Genomic DNA, 19,453 nt, shown 5'->3' with positions numbered 1-19,453 from the left:
CTTCCTGATGGCGCAGTGGTTAAGAATCCTCCTGCCAATGCAGGGGACACGGGTTTGAGCCCTGGTCTGGGAAGATCCCACATGCCGCGGAGCAACTAAGCCCATGCGCCACAAGTACTGATCCTGCGCTCTAGAGCCTGCAAACCACAACTACTGAAGCCCACGTGCCTAGAGCCTGGGCTCCGCAACAAGAGAAGCCACCGCAATGAGAAGCCCATGCACCACAATGAAGAGTAGCCCTTGCTTGCTGCAACTAGAGAAAGCCCACGCGGTATCTAAGACCCAACACAGCCTAAAATAAATAAATTTATAAAAAATAAAAAAAATTAAAATGCAATATATCTCACAAAGTGGGTACACGTGTCTTCTTTTGTATAAGTTTCCTAGGGATGTGGTAATGAGGTCCCACAAACTGGGTGACTTCGGACAGTAGAAATTTATTCTCCTATAGTTCTGTCCAAAATCAAGGTTTGGCAGGGCCACGGTCCCTCTGAAACCTGAAGACGAGAGTCCTTCCTTGTCCCTTCCTGGCTTCTGGTGGTTTGTTGGCAATGTTTGGTGTTCCTTGACTTGAAGCTTTAGTACTTCAATCTCGGCCTTCATCCTCATGTGGTCTTCTCCTCTTGTGTGTCTATATGTCACCTCTTCTTATAAGGACATCAGTCATGTTGGGTTAGGGCACACTCTAATTCAGTATGACATCATCCTAACTTGATTATATCTGAGAAGAGTCTCTCTCTTTCCCAATAAGGTCGAAACAAGGTCCTGGAGGTTAAAACTTTGACTTATCTTTTGGGCTGGGGTGGGGGGGGCACAATTTAACCTATAACATAATTTACTAATAGACTCTTAAGTGAGCATGACGGTGTAGGAATGTAGGATGGAGTTGCATTCTGTAATTTTTGGGGGTGTATGTGGGTGGATGTCAGGGAAAATCTTTCTTTCTCCTCTCGTAACTCATTCATTATCTTCTTACTCCCCAGTCTGCAAAACACACTCTCCCTTCATAATATATTGTTAGAAAGTGGGAAGAGGTGTTAAAAAAAAAAATCAAGTTTTGGAAATACAGTTTATAAATAGTTTTAGTCTATGGGGAAATAACTCAGCTCTTGCAAGAGTTCTATGCTTTTATTATTTAGACCTTTGCAATTTCCATAGGTAGTTGATTGTATTTTTTGAAAATTGCCACGTTCAAACAAAAAAAGAATAGTGTTACGCAAGCTCTTATTCTAAGATGTTTGCAATTAGGGCTGATTGTGAATATTTATTATGATAATAGTGGACCAAGTCCTCTATATTTATTGGTCCTTTCTCTGCTATCCAGAATGGAGAAAAAATGAGATTCCGTTTAATAGAGCTTTCCTGTACTTGTTAACTGGTTTCTAGTTTTAAGAGATTAGAAAAGAAGAATTAGAAAATACATTTCATATTGAAATTATACTCAGTTTGATATTCAATTGAGGATTTAAAAGATTGGGTATTAATTGGAATAGCTAGAATTATGTAGGCCAACTTTCTACAATTACAGGAAATGAAAAATCAGTTTAGGTCAGCGAAGTGTATACTGACCATGGAAAAAAGAATATAGGGGTGTGATGGGTAGAGAAAACAGAACAGGAGTTTAGAGGCAGAAAAGAGAGTGTTGTGCTTTTAGTAAAAGCTAGAAGATTTTCCATGTCAGAGTGTAGTATAAGCTAAAGCACTAAGAGACTATGTCTGAATAAGAAGTAAAGGAGGGATAATTGGTAGAATTCTTTAAAACTATATATTAGAGTTCATGATTTAATGTAATACAATTACATACTCTGATTAGCTATCACTATAGGTCTTGATGCTCACGATTTGACTAACTTGACAGCTTTTGCTGATGAGCATGGGATGAATAAAAAAGAAGAGGATGTGCCTAGAAACTGGGGGACTAACTGGGCACTCTTGTAAGATCTTAGGTGGTGTGCTGAGAGTTTGGTTAGGGTAGTGGCTCTGGCAATGGAGAGGACTATGTAATTATTTTAAATACTGATCAAATTAGTAGTACTTTGCCATGAATTACATTTAGATGAAGACACAAAGTGAGGTGTTTAAATCAAATGTATTATATGTTGATAGGATGGGTTATCACTGATATTATACTAAAAGATGAAAGTTAAGGACTAGAGGCTATAAAAACACTATTAGACATCTTTGTTAGAAAATATACTATTAAAACTACCACTGGTTAGTATTACTATTGGATACCATTTAAAAAATTTTCTTATGGGCTAGTTACAAACCGGGTTATTTTAAGTTATTTATGCATATTATTTTATTAATCTTTTAAATTGATTCTATTGTGAATCCCAGTTCTTCATGATATGTACATTTGATGGTTTCTTCAGTAGTGAAGGTGCTTGACCGTAAGCTGTCTCATATTTTTCTGGAACCGTCTTTGTTTTGCTCTCATTTTAAATAATATTTTAACTAGGCGTAAAATTCTGGTTTGCCTATTAGGTTTTCTCAGCATGTTGGAGATATTATGCTGCTGTCTTTTGGCTTCCATTTTGCCATTGAGAAGGATGCTGTCTGTATAATTTGTCATTATGTTGTAGCTGGTCTGTTTTTTCTTTGTAGCTAAACTAAAATCTTCTCTTTGACATTTGTTTTCTTCAGTTTTACTATGAAGTTACCAAGTGTGGACTTCTTTTCGTTTATCTTGGTTGGTGTATGTTGGGCTTCCTGAATCAGAGTATTAATGTATTTATTCAACTCTGGAAAATTCTCATCCATTGTCTCACAAATACTGGCTCTTTTCCATTCTATTTATCCCCTTCTTTGCAATCCTGCGTAGCCTTATATTAGAAAATTTCTCTATATTCTTTACATATTTCTTTTTCTTATCCTTCATTTCTTTAACTATTTGTGCCTTTTTTGGTTAAGTTTTTTTAGTTGTCTTCTACTTCACAGATTTTCTTTTTAGTTGTATCTAATTTTTAATTTATTCTTTCTTCTCAGATTTAATATCTGTTATTAAAAATCTATTTGGGGGATTCCTTGGCAGTCCAGTAGTTAGGACTCTGCACTTCCACTTCAGGGGGCCTGGGTTTGATCCCTGGTTGGGGAACTAGGATCCCACAAGCCATATGGTACAGCCAAACACACACACACACACACACACACACACACACAATCTATTTGGTTCAAAGTATCATGGTCCTTAATTCGTGCTTTCAAATTCTTGTTCTACTACTATAAATATTTTTAAATGTTATATATTTTATTCCTTATACTTCTATTATCTGAAGTTCTTTAATCATTATTTTTTTTAGTTTAATTATTAAGTTCTTTAAGATCATTAATCCTGCCACTCAGCACAACTACAGTGTTCTATAATTTTGAACTGTATACTCATTTTTTTGAAGCCTTATTTGAGAGATTCCTATGCATCCTTCCAAAAAGCATTTGATTTTGTGTCTGACAAGAACCCCAAATACCACCAACCTGAAACTAAATTTTAAAATAACTTCTCTGCTTCTAGTCATGCAGATACTATAACTGAGTTTCTTACAAACACATGAGGTTAGTACTCTGATTATAAACTATCATTGCCAAATATAAATGAAACTGTATGATTTTTTTTCTGGATAGGGACAGACATGTTTCTTTATCACTCCTCTTTGCCAGAGGACGCATTTATTTTCTAGTTAATATTTTCACTGATATAGCACTTTAAGTTTCTCAATTTTATTTTGGGTAGAAAACATTACAGTGCTCTTCCTCGTGAGGGACAAGACATTCTCCTGTCCCATCTGTAGCAATTAAAAGTCTAGCTTCTAAATAACTATTAATAACTCTAAGATTGTCAATGCTTCAGAATCAATTTACCATTTTTATTTCAAGGTTGCTAATTTCTGTTTCTTTTTTTTTTTTTTAGCTCAGAGATTGCCCTGCCATTTATAAAGACGTTTGTTATATTTCACATGCATTTCCAGGTGTCTTGGAGATATATTTCTTCGTATTCAGTCTCTTACCTCCTCTCATTTAAGTTTTACATAAATCTGTGACATGGGGTGATATTTTATTCATTTTACTGTTGAGTCTTAAAAAGTTTAAGTAATTTTCCTAAGGTCACACAAGGAAAAAAAATGTGAGAACCAGGACTTAAGATCAAGAAGTCTGAGCCCAGGTTCTTCACTGGTATATTCTCAGAGACAAAGCACAATTATTTTAAGAGCTTATCCTCCTGATAATTTTGTTACTTAATATTTTGCTAGAAGAATATTAATACTATTAACATTTTTACTTTATTCGTAGTTTCCATATGTGAAGGTTAATAAGCCTAAGATTTAGAGGAGCCCCAAATTCTAACTGAAAAGAGCTAGTAGGTGATATCCAATTAATAGTGGGAAATATTAAATCTTTACTTTCCAAGGTGGTGGGAATTCAAAATGATTAGCAAAATCTGTCATGCGATGAAGAATTAGTTCTTTTTTGTTCCTTCTTTTAGTCTAGAATTATTTGGCATACATATGCATAATAGGTGGAAATCAGACTAATTTCCATAGATGATTATGGGTTTCTCATTCTACTGTAAGGTGGGTTGCATTTGAAAAAGAGAACATATGTGATTTTTGCAGCACTTTAAATATGTCTCTAGCCTTAATGCAGAAACATTGACTGGGCATCACAATGCCTAGTGTTACACTCTACAGTCTAAAAGAAAACTGCGATGTTTTTGCTTACTCTTGGACAGTTCTACTTTCAAGTTAAGGAAGGTTCTAAAGTTGTCTCTAGAAAAAAAAAAAAAGGAAGTTGAGTCTGATCACAACACAATAGCATTGTTAGTTGGACATCTAGGAATCAAGATAAGCATATCAGATGTCTGATTTTACAGAGAGAGAAAAGGACCTTCTTCCATTGCAGTTCCTATTTTATATATCCTCTTGTGATTTTATTTGTTTAAGTATTGACCTAGTTCCTTAAAATTAGAGTGCATGAGGACGTCACTTTAGTGCCTAGATTTTATTTAAAAGATCAGTTTAAAAAATATTGCCACAAAGTAATTTATCCCTGATTGTGATTGGTGTTAAGAACATACATTTTTCCCTTTCTTTCTTTCTTTCAGCTACATTTCAGCTTTCTTTTGTTGCTGCGCGTGGGCTTTCTCTAGTTCTGGGAGCAGGGCCTACTCTTCACTGCAGTGCGCGGGCTTCTCATTGCAGTGGAGCATGGGCTCTACGTGCGCGGGCTTCAGTAGTTGCAACACGTGGGCTCAGTAGTTGCAGCACGTGGGCTCAGTAGTTGCAGCGTGCAGGCTCTAGGGTGTGAAGGCTTCAGTAGTTGTGGCGTATGGGCTCAGTAGTTGTGGTGCACGGGCTTCATTGCTCCATGGCCTGTAGGATCTTCCCGGACCAAGGATCAAACCTGTGTCCCCTGCATTGGCTGGTGGATTCTTAACCACTGCGCCACCAGGGAAGACCCAGAACATATTTTTGTTATTGGTTTTTATTGTTTTGCTTGACATGTAACCATTGGCATTGTCCTTGAAGTGGTTAAGTCCTAAACACTGTAGACTTTCTAGGTTAAAAGCCTTATTCCATTATCCGAAGTTTTTTGGCCTCTGGCAAATTAATTTTTATATAATTCAGTTTCCTCATCTATAAAATGGGAAGAGTACCTATCTTGTAGGATGTTAATGAAGATTAAATGAGTAAATGCAGTGCTTAGAACAGTATCTGACACTAAATAAGCATTATGTTAGGATTAGCTATAATTATTAATCTCATTATTTATCATCATCATCATCAGATTGTGTTTTAGGTTTGTTTTTATCAATAGACTGACTTAGAGCTTCAAGGTTACTAAGATCACAGACTTTTTTGTGTGTGTGTGGTAAGCGGGCCTCTCACTGTTTTGGCTTCTCCTGTTGCGGAGCACAGGCTCCGGACGCGCAGGCTTAGCGGCCATGGCTCACGGGACTAGCCGCTCCGCGGCATGTGGGATCTTCCCGGACTGGGGCACGAACCTGTGTCCTCTGCATCGGCAGGCGGACTCTCAACCACTGCGCCACCAGGAAAGCCCGGATCACAGACTTTTAAGTCCATTAGCCTTAGATTCAATTCCTAGTGTTAAGCTGACCTTGGACAAATTAATAAACCTTTCTAAGCTAAGCCATAATTTTTTAATCTTTAAGTGAAGGTAATGTTGTTCACCTCATTGTGAGATCTTAAATGTAAAGTGCTTAACATTGTGCCTGGTACATAGTATTTTATAAATAGCTATTATTACTTCTTGCATCATGGTATACATGGAAGGGGTTCTTGAGATCATTTAGGCATGTGTTCTTAGTTTCTGGAGAAGAGGGAGATGAGCTAAAGGTAAGCAGAAGTGAGGAGGCAACATTAATTAACATTGAAGAGATCCACACAATCGGGCAGAATAGATTTTAGCAATGCTTCCATTTTTGGACATGATCTCTAGCTGCACCTGTTGATTATTGAAAATATTAGATTTGGGGCTTCTCAAATGTAATTATAATGCGTAGCACATGAAGCAGAAGGAGCCTTTAGGCTAAATTCTATAAATGGTTGCGTTTCCTGGTTTTGCCAGTTCTTTGTGCCGAAGCCTTGACTGGAGTATTTAAATAGGGCACACTTGGTGGGCGTTTGTGTGTGTGCGTGCTCATGCAGTTATACCTGAAAAAGTTCTTTAGCTTGGAATTGTGTGAAGGTAACGAATGCGTCTGTTAAAAATCACTGAACCCACAATCTGCTGTGATTATTAAATATGGTTGCTTACCCTTTGTTTATATAGGGCCTCTTATAAAGGACGCACAGTGGATTCATACAGGCTTTTTATTCCATCCAAGTAACAGTGTTGGGTTAGTGTGAATAGATGGTGACCTCTGTGTGGGCTTGGACTGAATCAGCCTTGGCTGCCATTGTCCTCTCTCCAATGTGCCAGGATGCCTGCTTCGTACTTCATGGTCCTGAATACCATCTGGCAGTGGCTTAGAATTTTGCTTGTTAAGTCCAAGTTTGCTCAGTCATGCTTCCGTTCTGTGTCTCTTAAATAAGTTCTCCACATCAATGGGTTTTTTGACATCTGCATTTTCTTCCCCAACTTTTTCTGCAAATTCTTTTTTGGTAGGAAAAGCTACTTGCTGTTCAGAGTAGGAACTGAAAATGAAATTCCCCTTCGTTGTTCAAAACCAGTTCCCATACTTACCACAAATCAGACACCTCCCAGTGGTGCCCCAGGGCAATTGCTTGTCAGTCGTTCCATCTTCATAGTATGTGAGTGAAGTAAGAATTAAACAACCATGTGTATTTGCTTTAAAAATCCATGTTATGGGACTTCCCTGGTGGCACAGTGGATAACAATCTGCCTGCCAATGCAGGGGACAGGGGTTTGATCCCTGGTCTGGGAAGATCCCACATGCTGTGGAGCAACTAAGCCCATGTGCCACAAACTACTGAAGCCTGCGCGCCTAGAGCCCATGCTCTGCAACAAGAGAAGCTACACAATGAGAAGCCCGCGCACTGCAACGAAGAGTAACCCCAGCTCGTCACAACTAGAGAAAGTCCGTGCTCAGCAACGAAGACCCAATGCAGCCCAAAACAAATAAAATTAAATCTGTAAAAAAAAAGTCCATGTTAGTGTATTAATCCTTATTATGCTGTCATACAGAGTGAAATACTAATGTCAGCATGACCAGAATATTCTCTCCTTATAGGCAAACCTACCTAGGAGGTTAAATTGTATTCCCAATGTGAGTTTATTAATTTGTAGTGAGAACTCTATTTGCCAAGGAACTGGGCGCCTACATTCACTGGCAAGTACATACAGTGTAATTTTCAAGTCATTTATCACTCATTTTCCACTAACTCTGAAGGAAATAACCACTAAGGAGCACAGAATGGGTCTCCCTTTGCTTGAGAGCAGCCTGCAGAGGCAGAAGGACCGTGGACTGGCAGGTGAATGTGAAAATGGCTCCGCATCAAAACAGTATCCAAAAAATCTGGGAATACAGGGAAAAGAGCACATTTATTTGACTTTTTTTTTTTCAGTATAACAATTGGATCCTTGCTTTAAGTTTTTATGTACTTTATAAGAAACAACGTTCTGGAGGTTTAAGAAAAATATTGATAATATTATTTGAAATTTTAACTAGCAAATTAAAAAAAGTAATTTTGTCATGTTTCCTGACATTCTGGATACCCTACATTATTTTGACTGTGGTAGTAGATCTCATTTCCAGCGGAAGGAGAGAAAACGTTACAATTCATTGACTTTCTGTAATCTTCATGCTTTCATCTCTCTTTCTATACTTCTCTTTAATTTCATGAAACTATTGTGATCAGATGGCGTCTGTTTCCTTTGGAAATATTAGTTGAAAACTGAATTCGTCCACAGGAAAGGGGTCCTAGACCCCTCAGGCCCACTTTTCATTTAGGGTTTGATGTTAAGAAGTTAGAGGGGCCCTGAAATCTCTCTATTGACCCAGACCTGCTCAATATGGGGCTCAGGAACTAATTAATAATGAAGGGTGTATTTGTCTGGGACATTCTCATCCACACTCTTTGTTCTTTAGAAATCTAGCAGGGAATTGGAGGAGAAGAGAGGTCAGGAGTGTGTGGCTGGTCTCTGCCTTCTCTCAGAATCATGGCTAAAAGCTATACATTGCAGGGATAAAGAAGGAAAAACTTAATCTCTCTCTCTAGATACAAATGCAGATATAGAGATATAGGATATATAGATACACATACACACACACACACACTTTTTGGCCACTCTTACTTATTATTGTAGCTGACTAAGCATCCTCTTCATACTCATGAGTCCCAGCTCCCCAAAATGCAGCTTCCCCTTTCTTGAATTTCCAAATGCCTGATCAGTGGGTGTTTCTCTACAGATGTTCTTCAGATGATCCTTGTTAGTGAGTCATTCAGAAAGATCACGATGCTAGTAAGTAGAGGGCAGGAATCGTGACTTCACCTTGAATATCCAGAACTTAACAAGTATCTACCACATAGCAGGTGCTTAATAAATGCTTATTGAATGAATAAAAGGATGAATGAAATGATATATAACTCCTTATATACTTTGCACCCATTTATAGATATGATCATACAGTCAAGCCTACAAACTCAAGGCAGTGTAGACAGGACCGTCACTCTCTAACCCTCCAAATTTCCCTCACCCATAAGACTGCATGTCACCCTGTTGGGACATGTTTTCCTCTCAAGGTTGATGTTTGTTATAACCTTACTTCACTTATTTTAAGAATGTACTTTTGAGTTGGAAGGAGAGAAGACTGTCTGAGATCCATCATGACCCTCGTGACAAGCTATTGATCACAGAATTGAAGAAAGCTTTGATTAGCACATTTTGGAAGTTTGTCTTTTTGAATTTAGGGTTTTGAGTTATCTTCAATCCATTTTGTTCTTTACCTATTGCCAGATCCTCCCACCGAACAAAAATACTTTTGTTAACTGTATTTTATTACAATTGATATCCTGATGTTGATTTAGATGTGGTCCTTCTGTGATCTCTCTTAATATAGGAGCCAGAATGATGGTGACATGGATGCCTCCAGTCAGTTCAGTAAAGAAGACTCATGGCTATAATCACATTTAAGAAACTACCATTTCTCTGTGATGACTTGGAAATCAATGGCAGTTCAGAAAATAAAGCATAGACTGTGCCATTTAAATCCTAGAATCTGATCATTCTGTTTTTTTCTCCCTCAAACTAGTGAAGAAAATCAGTTTTCTCCATGTGATATTTTAAAATATAGCTTCATTAAGCTGTAATTTTATAGCACCATTTACCATGTTCATGATACCAATTACTTGGAACATTTTTTTTTTGTTTCTAATTTTGAAATGTGTGGTAGAGTTTTCTATCCTAATCAACGTTTCTCAATATAAGAATTGTTCCTGTGCTTTGTTTAGCCAAAGACTACTTTAGAAAAAGTTAAGTTGACTTGTTATTTTACAGTATAACAATTCCAAGTGTAGTTTATTCATCTGCAGCCTCTAAGATGCAAATTATATAATGTGCTTTCTTTATACTTCCTACTTGCTTTTCTTTGTATTTATATCTAAGCTGATTGAAATCAATGGTGCAAGTATTATTTAGTTGTACTAAGGACAACAATGAGATTCCATAGGAACTTACAAATATATTTGCACCTAAGCATAGTATCAAGACATCCAAACTGGTATAAAAAGGCTTAAGTTATGTGGACTAACTTGGGGACAGTCAGTTGTGAATTTGTGAAGCCATACAAAAACAGAAGGTTTCCAGAGAAATATTCTACAGTAGGAAATTGCAGCAAATTTAAACTCAGAGTCAAGAGACCCAGCTTCTGGTCTGAACTCTGCCCTTAAGTGGGCTGTGTGACCTTGAGTGAGCCATGTAAGGTTCTTGATACTTGGCTTTTCTCCTCTGAAATTAAGGAGTTGGACTCCACCTATGAGCTCATATTCTATATCTTTCAAACATAGGTAGTAATTTAGATCCTGAAATAGGTCATAATGACTTGATATCAATTGTTATCTATCTTATCATTTGTCTTCACAACATGCCAGAAACCAGATTTTTTCCCTCCAAAGCTAATTGGCAACAGCTTTTATGTTTACACTATAAATTTGCTTAAAAGTTTGTGTATCAGCAAACTAATCAGCCCAACTTGAATGACTAGTTAGTAGGTATTTAACATTTGGGAAACTAGGGGGAGTTGTTTGTTCATTTCTCTATGTGAGTTGTCATTTTCATCATCTGGATGATGCAGGATTAGTTCTCAGGCAATGGCTGATGTGTGTTTGTTTGGGCATTTTCCTTCTCCCTGAAGGACATCTAAAAATATTCTCTCAAGATTTATCGATTTGAAAAGGGGACTAGGTTTTTATGTGTGGTTCAGAAGAACACATGGAAGACCAAAATAATTGAAGAAAAAATTTTAACAATTAGAGGTCTCTCAAATTGGAATGGTTTCCTAAGGAGGCAGAGGTCACACCTGAGTTCTGCATCTGCTAAGATTTAGGCTTCATGATGTCCTCTGACGTATACTTAAATTCTGGAATTTAGACATTAACTCCCCACCTCACCACTACCTTCCTATTCTGCCCTTTTTTTTTTGTTTTTTTAACACAGTGTCTTAATTAGCAAGAGGAAGCCAACATCCTCTCTATTTGCATGTTGAGATGGTGAGCCTGCCTTTTTCATTCAGAATTAGATGATAGTATTTTTTTTTTTTTTTTTTTTTTGTGGTATGCAGGCCTCTCACTGCTGTGGCCTCTCCCGTTGCGGAGCACAGGCTCCGGACGCACAGGCCCAGCGGCCACGGCCCACGGGCCCAGCTGCTCCGTGGCACATGGGATCCTCCCGGACCGGGGCAGGAACCCGCGTCCCCTGCATCGGCAGGCGGACTCCCAACCACTGCACCACCAGGGAAGCCCCATAGATGATAGCATTTTTGATGATCATATTATCTCTGCTGTTCAGTCAGGATGCCACTTATGACATTGTTTTTCTTTCCTCATCACATTAAAAGATTTTTTGAAATCACATTTCAACTACCAAGTACTATATATCAGTCTACTGACATTTCAGTTGGTTTTGATTTGTAGTCATGGTTATAGAAGAATAAAGATACTAATCAATAGAAACATTTATTGACTTAAGAGTATAAAGTCAACAGCATGCTTTTTATAGAGAGACTTGCCTTACACATACAGGGTTATTGAAATTTTGGATTTATAAACAAAGATAATTTATTGGGTGCTTACTTGCTTTACAAAGTAACTTACAATAGGTTTTGTTTAATTATATGTTTGATACAGTGCAGTTATTTCAGAAACACTTCCACTGCACAATGAAATTTAAAGTTACCATGTTTATCAATTTCTTTTCTCTTTATTTTTATAAAAATATTAAGTGACATCGGATTCAGTACTGATCCTCTGCACTCCATTTTTCTTTTACGCTTAGCACATAGCTGTTTACTGTTTCCAAGTCTGCGGTCTTCTACTGCATTTAAGCAAGACAGTAATCACCATTTTATGGAATGTGGCTCTTGCTACATTTATCAAGTCCTTGCAAAGGTTCCAATTCCTCCAGGGTAGCATAAGAACCAAAACAAGCACCAATTTGAAAACCAAGCACTAACACCATTTTTTTTTTTTTTGGTGGGGGAGTGGGTTATATTCTGCCTAAAAGCGATACGTTTTTATCAGGCAGATGTTTTCTTGCTTCTTAATTATTGTGTACACAAGCAGTGAAGTCAGCCACAAAGTGCACTTCCAAACCTTTATCTGGGAGTTCACCAACTATTCTTGTCATATTGGAGAGGATTGCAGTGATAGTGGTAGCTGCGGTATTAATGGTAACTAATGAGTAAGCTCCCATTACTGGCAAAGCCTTGTGCTGGGTGCTTTGAATGCGTTATCTTTGATCTTTAACTCTAATGACAGCCTACGAAGTAGCTGTTATTATTTCCACCTCTATTTTATAGTTGAGGGGACTAAAACACAGAAGTGGAATAATCGCTGATCTCACAGTTTAATAATGGTTGGAAGGAGTCAGGTGTGACACTTGGTCTTTGTTAAAGATGTATATTCTCTGCTAATCCATGGGTTAATATATGTAAAACTTTTAGAACAATACTTACAAACTAAACCTTTATACAGAAGCGCTGTATACAGATTAATTAGTATTATTTCCCCTTAGTCACTTACTTGGAGATGCTGGTTTTTTCTTCTTTCCAGCAGGTGGTAGTGGCTTGAGAGGATCAAAGGATTTATCGTAGAAACCCTGCTCTGAGCTTAGGTCTGTAATCAAGTTTATGAGCTTGAATACAAGAGTGTGTATAAAAGAAACAGGCAGCTCTGGTGTCCTCTCTTTATTGCTGTCTTCCAGCTCCTACACATGCATGCTATTTCTTAGCTAAATATTTTAGTCTTATAGAAAAAGCAGTTCCTGGGGAAAATAGCTAATTTTATTCTGATAAACTCTCTTATCATTTTGTAATACAGATTTCCTTTTTCTTTTAGTAATCCTAAAACTACAGGGATGTAAAACGCATTAAAGTTATAGCCGACTCCAGAGTGCCTTTCCTTTAAAAACTTTAACAACATGAAGTCATTTGTATCTGCTTGAAGTGAGTTTTTAGTTTTACTTTAAATTGGATTAAATCGTCTTTTATTTATTGGAGGATAATCTCAGAATTTAGTGTGACATTTCCTTTTGCAGAGTCACATTTGCTAATGTGGATCTCTCTCTGTCTCTGTCTCTCTCTCTCTCTGGGTCTCATTCTCTTTCTCACGGACATCACCCGAGCGCCTTCCAGGAGTGCCTGGTGTGGTCCCCAAGCTCCACCTGACAGCTCCATCTTGCTCTGTGCTGTCATCCCCTGGCTTTGAAGCAGTATTGCTGACCAAATAGTCAGCACCTGGCTGAAGTGCTATTATACTGACCTCCTATATGAAAATCTGACCTTGAAAATCAGCTTGATTAGGCATGGTTTCTCCACAAGCTGGAAGGGGGTGTGACTGGACTCTCCTCTTAGGGCCCTTTTTTCTGAGAAGAGCCCTGCCTGAAAGGTCCATTCTTACCTGAGCTATGACTCATACCATTTAACCTGAAAATTTGGGACCAACCATGTAGCTCCCTCGGTTCACATGCAGAATAAATCTCCCCCTTCCTTGAATAAGTGGATCCCTTCCAACAGCATCTGACTTACCCATTAATACCATGTACAAATGTGTCCATTCTTTACCTAGGGTGACCCTCTCGATATTTCATTAGATTCACCTTGGTGTATAATGTTCTTTCTTGCTGCACTCTACAGAGTGAGAATGAGGTACACTTCTCCCCACCACTCAGATATTTGCTACTGTCTTTTTCTGGGTGACACAGGGTGGGCAGAGAAGAGATTTATGCAAGCCTGTGGCAAGGGTAGAACACTGGGATTGAATATGTACCTCCTAACTGCCAGCCTCTACCTTAAAGTATATTTAGGCCTCTAGAGCGATACATCTTGAAAATTCACCAGTATGATAGTGAATATTTAAACTTCTGCCATGCTGCTGTTATATATTAAGCCACTTGTTTGTGCCTAGGCATAAAGACTAAGCTGGCTGGCTGTGTCATAGATGGTAGCCTCTTTTAAAGTCCAACAGCACAATAGATTTCCTTACACACCCACATTTCTTAAGTATAAAAAGGATCACTGTGAGGGTTTAAATAACTACAACACTGAGGGAATTACATTATATTTTGATCTGCCTGTAAAATGATGAGAAGAGTTTTTTATTTTCCCTTATATCTTAGGATAAATTATAGGATGCATGGCCTTTCAGTGATATAATTGACTTTATTTAAATCAACTCAGTTTTGATGAATAGATGAGAAGTATCATTTTATAAATAAATATCGAATGACTTGTGTCACCCTAATTTAATTAATTGGTCATATTAACTCTACTCTTCTGGTTCATTGAAGCATTTGTACCCCTGTGTGTTTTCTGCTCTGTGAAGCTTGATTATACTTTTTCCTAGTTCTAGTTCCTAGTTCTGTGTTCTCCGGGTGGATATCCACCCCATGGAGCCCATCTCACGTAGTGAATGATCTCCCTTTGTTTCCCTCTCCTGGGGTGCAAATGTGTACCTGTCCGTTGTGTTGGGTCCGTATTCACCATCACCACCTCGTCTCTGGTTTCCATACCTAACCAGTCCCCAAATCCGTTGTTTCTCTCATGCAGATCTCATTAATACTCCCTTCCTCTCTGTATCCTGTTCCTATTTCCCTGGTCCACGTCTTCATTACTGCTCCCTCAGATTATAACCGTGCTTTCCCATTTTCTCTGCACCAGTCTTGTCCCTTCCAGTTTATTTTATATAATGTGGCCAAAATAAAAATCTATTAAGTCATTTCCCTCCCTGCTGAGGACACAGTTCAGATCTCTTCCACAGTGTTCCAGGCCCTGGTGCCTCTCTTCCCCACACCGCCGACTCGCTGTGATTTTCCAGGTGATTGCATTTCCCCATACTCGGCGCCCTGCTCCAAGTTCTGGAGCCTCGTGGTGTTCCTGCTGCCTCGGGTTTCCTTCCTACCTTTGTCTTCCTGGTGAATACATTTTAGTTTTTCAAAGGCTGTCAACGTTGACAGCTTCCCTCCAGCCTCACACTAAATAAGTAAATCACTTCCTCCTCTTCTTTGCCTTCATTCTTAATCCTATGTCTATGATGGCACGTAATCACTATTATAAGTGTGTATTTACAACGTGTGTCCTCATTAGATTGTGAATTCCTTGGGCCCAGGGCCTTCTTAGTCACCTTTGCAATTCCAGAGCCTGGAAGAGAATCTGACATGAGTATGTGCTTAATAAACATCTGTCGAATCGCTTCAATTGTCTCACAAATGTTCTCTATATTAGAGAATAGCTTCCTAGCAGACAATTGAAAGAACAGACTTGGGGTAACTCTATAGTCTGTTATTGTCTGATTAGCTCAATTAAGAGTACAGAGTTCATGAGGCCAAGGTCTTAAGTTTCATTCCTCTCTGGAGCAGTTAACTTTATTCTTCAACTGTTAGAAACCAACTAGCCTAGTGAATACCACTGGTTCCAAGGGATTTGCAGAGTGAGAATGATTAAGGTCAGGCAAATTCATCTCAGTTCTTAGACAAATTGAATTAAATATATTCCTTATTGATGCTAAACACATAATTTTACACTTGGGTTTTGTCTACAGCACCTGTCTGGGTGCACTTATGCGTTTGCCTTGAAAGTTTCTGCTGCACTGAGGGAGCTGGTACCACCTGGTAATAGTGGTTTTGCAATGAGAGCTGTGATGGCCCGTCCACAGATCTTTACGACTGCCAGCCTCTGAGCCTCCCGTCTACCCACGTGTGTCTCCGTGTCTGTCTTCCAGGTGAGACGATGCGCATCGCCTCTTCAGAGTTCGCTGATGATCCGTGCTCCTCGGTGAAGCGTGGCACCATGGTGCGAGCTGCCCGGGCTCTGCTATCGGCTGTAACGCGCTTGCTCATCCTGGCGGACATGGCAGACGTCATGAGACTTCTATCTCATCTGAGAATTGTACGTATGTAGAACTTATCAAAATGTGCTTTATGTGGGTAGCAACATGGACCATGGCACTGAACTGGACCAAAGATGTTTCGCTGCTCACCAGATCACTTGGTTACTCACCCAAGTGGTATGCCCCCAATTTCTCTACTACCAAAATTATATTCAATAATACATCTTTCAAAGTGACAGAAGATTCACTTGAATTGTTTTCCTTCTCTCAAAACACAGAGTTTGAATTTCCCCTTAGTTCTTGGCGTACAAAGCAGTGCATTTTTCAGGCTGCAGAGGCCGTGTGTGGTGTGCCTGCCTGGACTTTGTCTTGAGATTCAGAGCAGCGCTGGTCCCTGTGGTAATTAGGCCAGGCCGGCTCTTCTGGGTAGCTGGCCACGTGACCACCTCTGCCCAGCATAATATAGATCCCACGTTGCATTGTATTGTGTTAACCGCTCCAGCGTTGCCCTTTTGTAGAATTACGTACTTTGAACCTCTCTGAGTCTGGCAATAAAAAGAAGCCTTGTCCATAGCACTGATGGCTAGAATCTATCTTGTTGCATCAAGCTTGGCATCTAACATTCCTGGATTGGGTCTCTGGGCGCATATGTGCCCCACCAACTCCTAGAACTCCATGATATGTGCCTTGCTTGTCAGGATTCCTTGGTTCCTTTTAAGTCTTTTGTTTCTTAATGGAAGTGGAGACTTGCCCTGGTCACAAATTTTCCTGGGTCACGTGCAACCCTCCCAGCCCTCGACAGCTAGGCCTTTCTCTGTTTTTCTAGTTGCTCACTGGTATCTAGTTGCAGCGGGGTGGACCCACCCTTTGATGATGTAACTCAGTTGCTTAGGAATGTGGCTTCTGCCTAGAGGGTCTCTATTCCATGCCCTTATTTTCTTTCTCCATGAAATGAACAATGAGGGGGCAGATGAGATAGGAAATGAATAATGGCAGCCTACTCTTACCTCACCTTCCATATCAGATATGTCCAATATGGAGGTTCATTAAGAAATTTCCAAAATCACAAGTGTTCTCTGTCAAAAAGTCTTGGGCAGGGTCTTAGCTGAGCTGGCCCCAATAAAGGAGCCAAGATTTCCACAATTTTGTATAAACTCTGCAGTATTATGAAAGGCCTCAAATTCCAACATCCCCAGCCTGAGTTGCATGGTCATAAACCACAAAGCAGGTTTAGCTCTTCATGGTTTCTGTTCAGGTTCCTGAGGAACCAGAGGACACAAAGCAGAACCTGCTTGGGAATTTTTCTCTCAGACTTTTCTCAGATAATAGGCCTCAGAAACCCAGGAAGGCTCTTGTAAGTTGGATGAGGTGAGCAGTATGAGGATAGACTACCTATTTCACAGGATACTGAGGGGCAATGTCACTTTATGAATAACCTTGTGGCCACTGGAGTAAGACAGCCTACGTCTAGTCTTGGTTTGGGGTCCACTTGCCAGCCTGTCCTAACCCACCACATAAAGCCTCCACAGCATAGAGAACAGAGGGGTGTTAGCCAAAGGGGGGGGCAGGGGAGGGATGGGATGGGAGGCTGGGGTTAGCAGATGGAAGCTATTATCCAGAGAATGGATAAACAACAAGGTCCTCCTGTAGAGCACAGAGAACTAGATTCAATAACCTATGATGAACCAGAATGGAAAAGAGCCTTAAAAAAGAGAATCTATACATATGTACAACTGAGTCACTTTTGCTGTATAGCAGTAATTAACGCAACATTGTAAATCAACTATACTTCAATAAAATATACGTGTAAAAAAATAATAGGGCTTCCCTGGTGGCGCAGTGGTTGAGAGTCTGCCTGCCAATGCAGGGGACACGGGTTCAAGCCCTGGTCTGGGAGGATCCCACATGCCGCGGAGCAACTGGGCCCACGAGCCACAGCTACTGAGCCTGCGCGTCTGGAGTCTGTGCTCCGCAACGAGCGGCCGCGACAGTGAGAAGCCCACGCCCTGCGATGAAGAGTGGCCCCCGCTCGCCGCAACTGGAGAAAGCCCTCACACAGAAACGAAGACCCAACACAGCCAAAAATAAATAAATAAATTTAAAATAATAATAATAATAAATGAAACTTCCTTAGGTCTCACACCCCATCTGTTAGTAGGGGGCTAGTGATGGTGCAGCCCTCAGAGTTGTGGGGAGGTTTAAACTGGGGGAATTCCTTATGAAGCATTCATCACGGAGTCCGGTGCAAAGTAAGTGTTTGGTAAGTGGCGGCTATGTCACCATTCTCAGATCCCAGAACTGCAGTGCTGGCTGTTATTTCTGCAGCCCCGCCTGAATTATGTGCTTCTTTTAGGCTACCGATGACTTTGTTCTCAAGTGTGTTGGAGAAAAAGTTTTGTTACCTTTCTCTTCCAGCCTGCTTAGTCTTCAAAGGCAACATTTTAAGAAAGATCTTTCCCGAGATGGACAGTCTTCCTTTACCAGGAGAATAGGACTGAACCTAAGGCAATTAACTTTACATCTTGTATGTTATCTGTGCCGTGAAAGGCCATTTCAAGCCCCTCTTGAGGATTGATGGAGGCTAAATATTCTCCCCGAATGGTCCACACGTGGAGGGTGCTCGTGCAATCGGGGCCTGTAGTGTGATGTACGGCACCAGTTGCTGCCCGCAATCCTGCCTCTACCCACCTGTTTTGACCAGTGCTGTCGGCTGATAACATCACACTGCAGCCTGTCTTCATGTGGAGTCAATTATATCCTCTTCCCGACACAGCAGATTAAGAGAAGTTTAAAAAAAAAAAAAAAAAGATTTAGCACAAAATATGGAAAGGTCAACCCAGCAATATTAAGTGGTCCTGTCAGACTGTCAGTAGTAAAATTAAAAATGATTGTAGACTGAAAAACACATTTGTTCTACTGAAAGCGCAGCCTCTGCAGGGAACAGCGGTGGCGGAATGGTGCCCTCTTGTGGAGCAAATGGGGAACTGCAGCTTCTGGTGCTAGCGCTGAATTACTCAGGTCGGGTGTGTCCTACTTGGGTTCAGGTCAATCAGGGTTTCGTACGATGGGACTATTGTTCCAATCCCCTAAAAAAGACAATGTGTCAACAATTCTTTGCAATTGAACATGGTATATAATTCTGCTTGGCATTTGTATTCTTTTCTATAGAAGCACATCCTCTCATAAACAAGTGGTGTCTGCCAGCATCTACTTACTTGTTTTTAAATCAAGATGAAGGAAATATCTTCATGTATTTTGATGGAACAGGTTAGAAATTATCATCTATACTTTTATCAAGGCTTCTTCCAAATAAAAATGAGTTTCTCTACCAAATGGTTGATAGAACATAGATGAGAAAAAGAGTGGCAGGCGCTTTCTAATGATAATAAAGCAGTGACTTGATTTGGGGTCGTGACATTGATTAACACAGTATA

At 39.7% G+C, this 19,453-nt stretch overlaps 1 protein-coding gene across 2 annotated transcripts in view; it reads left to right on the top strand.

Annotated features, from left to right (window-relative positions):
- CTNNA2 (catenin alpha 2) overlaps positions 1-19,453 on the top strand; it is a 1,193,101-nt gene that overhangs the window by 355,332 nt on the left and 818,316 nt on the right. For both annotated transcript variants that reach the window (XM_030837530.2, XM_030837533.2), the window contains exon 4: positions 15,912-16,078. In XM_030837530.2, coding sequence (XP_030693390.1) covers positions 15,912-16,078 — 167 coding nt within the window. The remainder of the gene's footprint in view (positions 1-15,911; positions 16,079-19,453) is intronic.

This window comes from Globicephala melas, chromosome 12, assembly GCF_963455315.2.
Source record: "Globicephala melas chromosome 12, mGloMel1.2, whole genome shotgun sequence".
NCBI classification, from domain to species: Eukaryota; Metazoa; Chordata; class Mammalia; order Artiodactyla; family Delphinidae; genus Globicephala; species Globicephala melas.
The sequence above is the reverse complement of the archived record's forward strand: the minus strand, read 5'-3'. Positions and strand labels throughout refer to the sequence as shown.